Here is a 12469-nt window from a genome sequence, read left to right on the forward strand (position 1 = left end):
CGACAGCAACAGACTAGCCATATGGTTCTCTTAGCGCCGTGACACTATTTTGAGTAGCTGTGTGCATTATAAGTACCCCTATAACATAACAGTGTTTTGTTGTGACCCACAAAGAGAAATGAGGTGGATGGAGGAGTGGTGCATCTGTCACCAAAGACACAAATGTATGAAACATATATGCTCAGGGAGGTAGTGTATCTGCTGCGTAGTTCTCTGAGCACATCTATGTATCACTTGCTAACAGCCTATGTGAAGGAATGCTCTTTAGTAATGTTCTAGACTGTAGAATGACAGCTTGGCCCCACTTTAAAAAAGTAAAAATCTCATGGGGCAGACCAAGGGCATGACATCCCCACATCCTTCTGGGGAAATATGGATTTGTTTGTTTAGCTCGCTTAAAGCCTTTCGGCATGTACTTCAAGTGGGTGCTATGCATTTTTCCTGGCTCTCGTCGCTCCTAGAGCACCATGGTGTGCCCAAATGGGTTTCAAATATTTTTCTAATTACGAGGATTTTTGGTTGGCTCTCATTGTACTTACGTTGTACTGACAATGTTACGTGTAAGGCATGGAATGTCACACATAAGCACACTCGACCCATGGTTATGTCTTACATTAACAGTTCGAAAATTTGGAAGCTATGTACAATATGGATCGCATCTGCCCCTTCTTTCACTTTAATGCCGAACGGTTCACTTCGTGGTTCTGTGCTGTAATAATCACACCCGCTCCCAAGAAAGCGCAGGGGAACAGTGAGAGAATCTCTAGGTACACAAAAACCTTAAGTACTGTTATTTCGCTAGAGACCAGACTGGTGCGCCCGCCATCTTGAACAGTAATGCCGGTAAATCATAACGTAAGCAAGGCATGGATTCCCAAATGTAAGTTTGTGTGAACACAACTTGCAAAATGGGTAGTTTATCTGTGCATTAAAACACTTATACGGAATACGATTTTGATCTGTGTGTGAAGGTGTAGTTCACTGTCGCTGTGGAGCTTCTGTTACAAATATACGAGAATATGTTTCACTTCAAAATGGCGTTGCACATCGCTATTCCCTGGTTAAAGTCTGCCAAGATCAGCTTTTGGCATACCTCTAGTCCTATGTCTGTGTCCATTGTCCGTGTTACTTAACAAAGATGGCGTATAATGGGATTTCCGCCTAGGTGTTGGTGTGCAACTTCCTGTTTAAGATTCAGTTCACACTTGTGTGTTTTCGGGTGTTGGAGATGTCGCTGGAGACTGTCCCAAAGGATCTTCGGCACTTACGTGCCTGTCTGCTCTGCTCACTAGTAAAGGTAAGGCATGGGCCCAGCAACCGCCACCATCCCTCCAGATCGTGCCGGCATTCGAATCCACCCCATCGCAAATCCGTACATAACAACATTTGAGAAGGAGATTTAGACAAAAAAAGCGGGTATTTATTTCCTGATGGCATAAACCTCTATTTAATTGGGATGAGAAACGTAAATAAGGGAAAGGTAACATTTGGATGGGAGAGGATGTCGTCTGACGGCTAGACTGCCGACTTTGGTGCTGGAAACCAAGGTTCGAGCCTCAGGGTCGCGTCCACATCCTGTGATTCTAGGCAAATCACTTAATCTCCCCGTGCCTACGAAAAACAAAAAATGTCTGTAGTTATCACTCAGTAACACTCTTGAAGTAGATTAGTCGTTTATTGGTAACCTCCTCCAGCAGTCAGGTAAAGACACGACAGGTTAACAACCCGTCCTCTGCTATCTTCAATCTACCTCTAACATTCCCTAGCTCTCATGGAATACAGAATGACAGAACACTCTACGTTTATGACTACATTCTCTACAATAGTAAAAGCAATACAACATTACAAATACTACATTACTACACATCCCCTCCCTTCAATAAAAACAATACCTATATCCCCTTTCGAGGAAAGAAAGAATAAATAAAGATGAAATAAAATAAAGTGGAACAGACTTAATCATCAAGTTTCTTTGGTTTAACTATGTACCTCCCAAAGCTACTAACTTTACTTTCATTGGCATTAAAATAACTATCCGGAAGATTGACAGCATTGGTATTGTCAACATTATCATGTTCAGTATGTTGAGTGGAAACAATGGGAAGAGAAACCTGGTTACGAGTAGTATCGGAAGTGATCCACCAATACCTATCTGAATTGGTTACAAAAACATTGTCGGGTATAGTTTAATGAAAATCCAACTTCTTGGTTAACGCAAGTTTACTCATGTGATGGACAGAACCATCTGCTAGTTGGACTGTATTTTTATTTACTCTAACAATTTTCTTGGGTAAACTAAATTTGCTTTTACCTTTTAGAGATTTGACTCGTACCCATTGACCTTCTTGTATGGTAACGTCTTTAACACCATGTTTTTTAGGTCTTGCCTGGCGAACGCAGCGCGAAGCGCTGTCGCCAGCGAGATCTATTGTTGCTGACTTGCCTCGGAAGGGGGACAGGAGATGGGCACGCGCAGGCTCTCGGCGGATTTGAGTTGGTGTACGCGCTTACAGCCACGCGGCGTGCACATCTCCTGTCCCCCTTCCCTCGCAAGCCAGCAAGCAGTTTCACTTTCGTCCTCACCAGCCTCATGTAATTTTTTTTTTAAATGCGCTCCAAGCATGTCGCGCTTTAAATGTACAACATGCAATTTTGTTTTTTTTAAATGCACACAGGTGCTCCAAGCGCGGCGCGCTTTAAACATACAGCATGCCCCACTTACCAGCTCTTGTGGGGACTCCGGCTGGTCGTGAGTCTTCAGCGGCTCACTGCAGCACCACGCGGGGCTCCGTCTTGCTCACAGGAGCCCCGTCTGAAACCATGCGGTATTCACGAAGGCTGGGTGGGCTCCTGCCGGACTTCTGCTTTACTTTTTTTGCCTTGGCTGCACGATGCAGCTCTCATTAAAGTACGGCGGCTTTTGAAGTCCGCACGCGCCGCCGTCCCTGTGCACTAGCCGCAGTCGAAGAACACGCAAAAGATTCAGTTACTGCGCATGCGCGGGCAGCCCTCCACCTCCCAGGTCTCCTCCCCGGCCCAGATATGGATCTGCTTTCTGGCAGAAGAGGCTCTAGTAACTCATTTTATTTACTATTTTTTTTACTTTTGGGTTCCGCACTTGTTGTTAAAGTGTTTAGAAATGGAAGAAGGGGCAGACAGGGAGGCCAGGATATTAGTCCACGCCCACGGTCTCATCTCTTGTAAAAAAAACGGGTACGGTGTTAGTTACCTGACATGTACCCGACACGGTTTACTTATAAAGGCCTTTGAGAGAAACCAGTCTGTCGGCAGTATTTTTACGTTTTAATGTCTAGCCTTGATAATATATCCCCGACTTTACCCATCTCTTCTGGACTCTCCAACCTTCATTCAATTTAATCTTGCAAACCCTACTGGACTTTCAGAGTTCGGATTGTGACTGACTCTGTCCAGCCCTGTAAAGCTTGTCCGGCGACGATGTTTGGCCGGCCCTTCTGGACTAGAAAATTCTCAAAATCTGCCCAGAAGCTTCAGCCCGACAGAAAGATGATTCTGCACCTTCAGTAGCTTTACATTCAACAGATACTCGTCATTCAGAGCTGGACACGTGAATGACTCCTCTGCTCTTCTGGCCTTTTGCCGTGCACCGGACCAGCCCTCCCTTACCTGTCTTTCAGAGGCGTGTCGAAAAGCCTTCGGAATTTATCCGATCTGATTCCATCGGCTACTCTGTAGAAATATAGTGCCCATTAGGGTCTAGCGCCTCGCCTCCAGGCGCATGCTGACTTTAATGTCCTTTTTTCCTCCGCCCTGCAGAACATCTCGTGCACATGCTGTGGAATGAAGCTCACCATGGTGTGAGTTTACATTTCACTGAAACCCCAGCAGTTCTAAACAGTGACACCAATCCAGCCTCCTTCCCGCCTCTCACACTGCTGTGTTGCCGTACAGATACAAGACAGAACACTGAGGCAGCATCATAGCTCGGAGGTCAATGCCCCTGCTGCAGACCACTAGACGTCATCCTCAAAATGAATTCCAACTAGTTGGACTCACTCAGTCTTTCATGCTTTGAGATCGATTAATTGAGCCTCACCAGGTTGGCTAAAAATGCCACCTATTATTTATTATTCAAGCGCCTAGAAACATTGCGATGTTAATGCTCTGTTCGAACCTGAGGTCCTTGCATAATAAATGGCATACAAGAATCATGGAAATAAAATGTATACCTATTGTGAAGCAAAATGAGACAACTGCAGAATGTAAAGACACAAACGCGAGGGAGTGTGAAAAAGAAAACACTATGGCGGGACAAGATAACAAAATGCATTGGCAAAGCCAACAGGACTTGCTTCCTGTTGCCTTTGCCTTTTAGAAAAGTTGGCTGCCCAGCATCATCCAACAAGCATTTGCAATGCAACAGGTTTCGCATTTACGCGAGTTTTAGCTATTTACAGTGTAAATGACAATGCCTTTTATTTATGTTTTTTTTTTTTTTGTTTTAAAAACACTGTCATTTACAATGCCAATAGATCCAACTCGCGTAAATGCGAGACCTATTGCATTGCAAATGCTTGTTTATTAAAGTAAGCAATGATTTTTTGCTGAGCATTTAAAATACGTTCTTTAATATCAGCAGCTCGCCGAGACACTTTGCTTCCTTTATTCATCCATTCTGGGTTAACTTTGGAAAGGGGAGCTCTGCCTCTCATGACACCAAAAGGACTAAAACCAGTTGAATCGTGGGCTGTAACCCTATAACTCCACACCATTTTCATTAATTCAATATCCACATTTTTTTTGTTATGTAAAGCTTGTTGTAAAGTACCTTTGATAACTTGGTTGATTCTTTCTACAATAGCGTTTCCCCTGGGATGATAAAGTGCTGTGAATTTATGTTCAATGCTAGCGCAGCTTAAAAATGTTTTCATTTCTAAGGATTTAAACTGGACACCATTATCGGTGAGTAACGATTTAGGAAAGCCTTCTCTTACAAAAATGTTCTCAAGAAATTTGATTACAGAACGAGTGTCCACTTTCGCTACTACCTTCAATTACAACCACTTAGAAAACATATCCATTAAAACAATAATGAATTTCTGAGAACCATCATCCCAAGAAACAGAACCCATGATATCTAGTGCAACATCCTCCCACGGTAAGTTAGGACAAACGAGAACTTAAAGGGGGATTTAAAGTTTTTTGTGATTTATCAGCAGTTTCACAATCAACACAAGCTCTGACAAAACGCTCCGTTTCAATGTCAATCTTGGGCCACCAGTATAAAGATTTAATATTGCGTTTCGTTCGGGAAATACCCGGATGTCCCTCATGGCATAGAGCGATGATTTTGTTCCTTAACTCAGTGGGTGGAATCATTATTTCTCCTCTGACAAGGAACATTCCTTCAACACCTAATTAATTCCGTACTTCCCAAAACGCTTTCAACTCACCTAGCAGTTCATTTTTTACACAAACCCTCCAACCATTCTCAATCTTACGTTTGACAATTTGTAACGTTTCATCATTAGATTGTGCATCTGTCCATTCCTTTTCTTGTAAACCTTTACAGTTTTCACTCACAAAAATGCCAGCAACACACACATTTCAGGGATTTGTGTCAATTTCGGTTAAAGGCAAAGACATTCTACTCAAAAAATCTCAGTAGTGTTCATTTTTCCTGGAACATACTGCACTTTAAATAAGAAATCTTGTAGCCTCATGGATAATCTAGTGATCCTAGCAGATGCCCTTGACAAACCTTCAGTGGTAAGTACCTTAGTCAAAGGTTTATGGTCTGTCCTTACCAAAACTCTCTACCCCAAACAAACTTCCTAAAATGCTCAAGAGCCCATACGCACGCTAGTGTTTTCCTTTCTATAACTGAATATTTTTCTTAAGTGGGGAACAGTGATCTGGAGGCAAATGCAATTATGTTTTCACCACCATTAACATTAGCTTGAGTAAGCACCGCGCCTAGACCTTTTCCACTTGCGTCGGTGGTAATGAAAGTTCTTGCTGAGGGATCAAATCTTTTTAAGGTGGGTGATTTTGCAATGGCAGATTTAATTTCGAGAGAGGAAATTTGACATGGGTCAGACCAAACAAACTTATTCTTGTTCTTAAGTAAGGAACGCATTTCATGTGTTTTTTCAGAAAACGTATCTACAAATTTTGAGTAATACTAAGCAAGACCCAAAAATGAACGAAGTTCATCTTTGTTCTGAGGTGGTGGAGCTTTGAGGATAGCCTCAATCAATTTTTCTTTGGGTTTAATACCATCACGACCAATTTCGTGACCTTAATAAGTATTTTTGGATTCAGCAAATTTACATTTACTAATTTCACCTGTTAAACCTTTCTTATCAAGTACCTGCAGAACCATTCGTAAAGTCTCATCATGGTGTTTTTGTTTTTCCCATGATGAGGATATCAGCTTGGAAAAATATTACGTCTCGGATATCACCAAATAACTGTGTCATGAGCCTTTGAAAAACGGCTGCCGCCGATGCTAATCCAAATGGCATCCAACGGAATTGATAGCAACCAAATGGTGTACAGAACGCGGTTAACTGTTTGCATTCAGGATCAAGCATTATTTGATGATATGCTGACGATAAATCAAGTGTGGAAAATCACTTAGCTTCCCTTGTCAAAGACAACATTTCATCAATGCGAGGCAAAGGAAACTGATCAACTATGATGTTGTCATTCAGTCCTCTTAAATCAACACATAAACGGACCTTGCCGTTAGAATGCCTAGCGATGACCAACGGAGAGATCCATTCAGAGGATTCAATAGGTTCAATTATGAGCATTAATTAATTTGTCTAATTCGAGTTTTACCTCATCCCTAACTATTGGAATATTCCGTGCTTTATGAATTTTGGGAACAACATCACTTTTCAACCTGATGGAATGCAAGAAACCTTTCAATTTAACAATTGTGCCACTAAAAACATTAGGGAATTCATCCAATACCTATTTTTTAGTATCCTCAGTGTCACACGCTACCAAAACTTGTTCTGGACTATTAGGGTCCAAAATTATATTTAATTTACGTTGGTCTTTCCACCCTAGTACGGATGGTCCTTCATTGGCAACATATAATTTGCACAAGGCATGTCTACCTTTAAGCCTGAAGACTAATTCTCTAAACCTGATGATGTCAATCTTTTCGCCCGTATAACTCTTAGGATTGATGTCACGTTCCTCTAAATGACAACCAATGGTAGATTTGAAATGTTGTGACCAAACATTCTCTGCAACAATAGTGTAAGGCGAACCAGAGTCCGCAACAACCTGTAATGTTACTCCGCCAAAGGAAATCTGACATAAAGGTTTGTTGTCTCCATCACCAGATATTTTTAAAAGAACCTTCCTCTTGGAATCATACTTGCTATTATTCTCATACTCCCTATCATCAGATGAATACTCTTCAACATCACTTTCTTTCACGCAAGCTACGTTACCCTTTCTTTTATAATTCTTGCGCCTGCATGATCGTGCAAAATATCCAATTAGTCCACATTCTAAACACTTTGCGGATTTAGCTGGACATTTGTCATACCAGGCATAGTGAGAATTACTACCACAACGATAACAGATGTACTTATTTTGTTTGTTCTTGACAAAACGATCTCCTTTTTTTTACATCCTTTTTTTCACATTTAGAATCGGCATTACGGGAAGTTTTGTTTTTAGAATCAGAAATCTTGTTGACTGACTCTCTGTCATTTTTTTTTCCTGTGGATAAAGTAGCTTTAGCACAACGCTCTGACAACTCAGCTTTTTTTTACAATAGCCATAATGTCTTTAAGACTTGACTCTCCTTCCACCCTTAACCTATCCTGGATAGCTTTGTTACTAGCATACATAACTATTTGGTCTCTGATTAATTCCTCATGTATAGTACCAAATTTGCAAGTTATGGATAACTTCCTTAACGCGGAAACATAGTCTTCGATTGATTCATTTTTCTCTTTCTTTCTCTGAAAGAAAGCGTGACGTGTTACACCTACGCAGACCGCAGGAGAAAAGTGTTCATCTAAGTCTAACAATGCTGCGTTGAATAAGTCATTACCACCAGATCTGTCATGTTTTTGTAATTGGCCATAAATACGAAGTCCTTCAGGACCAAGACAGTAAATTAAGATTCTCTTTTTCCTCTCTGGAGTAAATAATCCACTGCAGTCCCCCAAATTAGCTATATAATTTAAAAAAATATTCTTTCCATTCATTCCATTCAATGATGCCAGGAGATGGCAAGAACTCTTTAGGGGTGTTGAGGTGTAAAACAGAGTCACCACGTGGGGGTGCTTCACTTCGAGTGTTGGCTTCAGTAGACATCGTTGCAGTGAAGAATAATTATCACAAAGGAACTTGTGAGAAACGAGAATAAATGTACTTACTACTTTTTATTTTTATAAAAAAAATAATCCGGTAAGTCAAATAGTTGATCCGATCAGGAAACAAGGTACGAGGACCTGAAACGCTGTGATGCCTCGGTAAAGATCCAAAATGGCGTCACGTAAGGTTACGACCTTCGTGATGACATCAGCGCGTATGTCTCCGCTTACAAAGCGAACGTCATTTGGAAGAGCTCGCGAACAATGCCGCTCGAGTCCCCGGAACGTTCGTCTTTAAATGTAAGCAACTCCTGCCTGAGACAGTTAAACGTTGAAGAAGCAGGCAAGCAAATACTTAAAAATTTCTTTTCTTTTGTAAAAATCTTCGTCCTGCTTACCGGAAACACAGTTCATTGCTGTGTTAAGTGTTTTTGCCTTTTCCCAGAAGCTGGCTATTATGTAGAGAAACCTCCGGCTCTTGAGGTTGTAAAAACGAACGTGGATTCGCTGGAAGTTACCACAATCCTGTCTCCATATTCTGTAGTAATCACTCAGTAACACTCTTGAATTAGATTAGTCGTTTTTTGGTAACCTCCGCCAGCAGTCAGGTAAAGCTGTTAACACGTCCTCTGCTATCTTCAAACTACCTCTAACATTCCCTAGCTCTCATAGAATACAGAATGACAGAACACTCTACGTTCTACGAGTACATTCTCTACAATAGTAAAAGCAATACAACATTACAAATACTACAATGTCCTTGTGTAATGTAACCAGTGCTTGTGTAAATCGCTCCAATACCTTCGGCTCGAGTTTGCGCTATATAAATCTGCAAAAATAAAAAACAATGTTTCGCTTTAAAATGGGAATCGCAGACTTAATTTCTTCATTTAACAGAAGGTTTAAGTTTTAACTCAACAACATTTTCAAACTTGCTTTCCCATACGTTGCGTTGTATGATTGTATAGGGTGATCCTGAGTCGGGTACTATTTTTAAGTCTACCCCACCTATGTTTGTCACAAATAGGTTTTTTCTTGCCACTAACATTTAACACAACATTTTCATCATCATTTATGTCATATATGCATAATATGCTATCGTCACTGGAGGAGTTCCCATCGTCAACATGTTCTTCAACTTTGTCCTCAACACATCCTACCACTTTTTTGTTACCTTTCTTAATTCTTCTTCTACAAGCTTTAGTAAAGTGCCCCATAATACCACAATAACCACATCTGGATTTCAAGGCGGGACACCCTTTATCATTTGCATTATGTCCTTTGTAGTTACATCTGTAACATACAAGTTGTTTGTCATTGTGGTAATTTTTTTAAAAGGAAAAGTATTTCTTATTGTCGTCTTTATCATTTCGTTTGTCAATTTTCTTACTTTCATTACTGTTATTAGAAACTTTGCTCACGACATTACTCTCCATTATTTTTGAGTGCGACTTGTGTGCATCTCTTTGACATTTCACCTTTTTTAACTATAGCGATAATTTCATTCAAGGGTGCGTCTCCGCATACCCATAATTGTTCTTGTATGGCAGCATTATTGGAGTGCATGACAAGTTGATCTCTAATGAAGCTGTCATGGGGTTACCAAATTCGCGATTAATAGATCATTTCTTCAAAGAAGACCCATAATCTTCGACAGATTCAGATTTATGTTTCCTTTGGAAAAATTTGTATCTGCTAATTCCTACACAAACGGTAGGTTGGTAATGTGCGTCAATGTGCGATCTTCTAGCACTTCAAAAAATACTCTACCACCAGATCTTGCTTTTTTTCCCCATTTGATAGTAAATTCTAGACCCTTCTGGTCCTAAGCTGTGCATCAACATTTTCTTTTTCCTAGAAGCGGAGAATTCATCCTCCCTTTCTTCTTCTAAAGCAGAAATGTAATTACGAAAATATTCTTTCCAGTCTAACCATTTCAATACTGGTTCACCAGGCCAAATAAGAAATTGAACTGGAGGAATGAAACCATAACCTTGCTTGGGCATTATTAAACCTGAAGAAAAATGAAATATTAATTATGATCTATAATGTTGTTGTCACTGTTAAATAATACTGCAGTATAAATAGGTAAAATTTGTAATACAAGTTTTAACATAAATATTCAAGGCGATTATTGTGTAATTTATCGAGTATTGAGTAAATGTTTAGTTATTATGAATGTAAATATGCACAATTTTTAATGGTGTGCATATCCCCGTTGAAATCACATAAAATAAATATCACAGTACCATATGTTGCCTGAAAGTGCTGCATCAATGAAGCTTGTTCCCAATTTGTGTTCGTTTTTTTGTTCAAACAATACTGTTGGAGTGAATCTTTATCTGACACGAGTGTCGTACTAATCTCCGGTCTGTTGTAAGGTAACTAGTTGTATAAGGGATAACAAAATGGCCACCACGTAGGGGTCACGTAGCGTGACCTAACGTGATGACGCGTATCCTGCGATGGAGGTTGTTCCACTTAGACGGAAGCTTGTAGGGTTCTCTTCGTCAGATGGTGAAGAATGCTGTCTCCGGAGCTGCAAGGATCGCATGACACTATGCAAATAGAATGTCACCGCCACTCGAAAAATGCGGCCGAAGGTAATTTCTACAACGGTCTCTCTTGATAGGTAAAAACCAAAGGAAGAAATATTACCTATTCCCAAAAGAGGCACCGTTGTTTCCTTTCTCGATTCCGTAGCTCATACACAGCTTCTGCAACAAATTTGCACTCTTGATTTTTGTAGCGATGAATAGATTATTGGTATTATACACAAATAACTTCTTTTTAAGTTGAACATTTCCATTAACTGGAGGTTCCTTCGTTATGAAACGGCAACAAATGATGCGGGTTTGAAGTTTTGAGCAGTCTTCTCTTCTGCTTGCTCACAAGACTGCTAATTATGAAAAAAAAAAAAACTACCCAGGATTTATAAAAGACTGAAGATGTAGTTCTGTAATTCCTTATTGAATTCGGATCTCCTCCATCGGTGCCAAAATGTAAAGATGAGCTGGTCAGATTGTTAGATAAAGTTAATTTATTCGTAAGAGCAAGCAGGTACATCTACTCAACAGGACGCCTTGTCTCCCACTGCCACAGCTGGAACTCTAACATCCACTGAGAGGCATGCAGCAACAGTAACCATAGTAATGGTTACTAAGATAGCTGCGATGCCACTCATGTGACCCCACTACTATTTATCGCCTAGGTCACGTCATGGACTAAACACAAGAGGCACGAGGTATTCCTTGTTAAACCCTGTAGAATAATTCCTGCGAACCAGGCATATGTTCAATACTTTGTCAGGAGGGAGAGCGACACAAGTGCGTACTACCGCGGTCATGGCCAACTGCCGCGCACGCTCTAATCCCACAATGCCATCCCAGCAACTTTCCAAAGGTGACGTCCCCGCCTGGGGTAGGTAGGACGACACCGCACATCTTCCCCTCATACAATATTAAAGAGAACAGGTTACAAGTGAAAACAACATGCTAAGTACATAAATAGGGATGAGCATCCACAAGGGATGCATAAGTCAATAAATATTTGAATAAATAAATAGATGATAAGGGACACAAGGTTTCTAAGTGATAAATGCACAAATCGACCAATAAATAGCATAAATATACCAAGGGAACAATTGAAGGTTAAAATGGAAAAACGTCTTAAAGGACAAAGGAGCCCTAAGGTACTTAATAGTGCATAACATGTAAATAGAAAACAAGTATTTGCAATGCGATAAATCTCGCATTAACGCAAGTTTGAGCTATTCGCATTGTAAATTACGATGTCTTTTTTATTTATGTTTTGGTTTTTAAAACAAATCATTGTCATTTGCAATGCTAGTAGCTTAGTCTCTCGCAAATGCGAGACCTGTAGCTGCTTCAGCTCAAATGGAATCCACTCCGTATTATCAGACTTAGCACCCAGCAGCACTTTAAGCACTGAGCAGTATAACTTTCCAATAGATCAACCAATCTATGTTAACTTTATATGCTTACATTGTTCTTATGCATTTGTGTGGTAACTCCAATTGCAGTTCAGTGTTTGGTGCAGGAAAAAAAATATTCACGGATTGTTTGTGTTTCAATGTGTAATTCCTGTGCAAAGGCTGGACAATATGAATTTGGCTAGTCTAG

At 40.4% G+C, this 12469-nt stretch overlaps 1 protein-coding gene across 1 annotated transcript in view; it reads left to right on the forward strand.

Annotated features, from left to right (window-relative positions):
• Nucleotides 1–1133: 1133 nt before the first annotated feature.
• Nucleotides 1134–12469, forward strand: part of SUPT4H1 (SPT4 homolog, DSIF elongation factor subunit) — a 118900-nt gene continuing 107564 nt past the window's right edge. The window contains exon 1 of the mRNA XM_085649735.1: nt 1134–1297. Coding sequence (XP_085505861.1) covers nt 1229–1297 — 69 coding nt within the window. The 5' untranslated portion in view covers nt 1134–1228. The remainder of the gene's footprint in view (nt 1298–12469) is intronic.

This window comes from Triturus cristatus, chromosome 3_2, assembly GCF_964204655.1.
Source record: "Triturus cristatus chromosome 3_2, aTriCri1.1, whole genome shotgun sequence".
Taxonomy (NCBI): domain Eukaryota; kingdom Metazoa; phylum Chordata; class Amphibia; order Caudata; family Salamandridae; genus Triturus; species Triturus cristatus.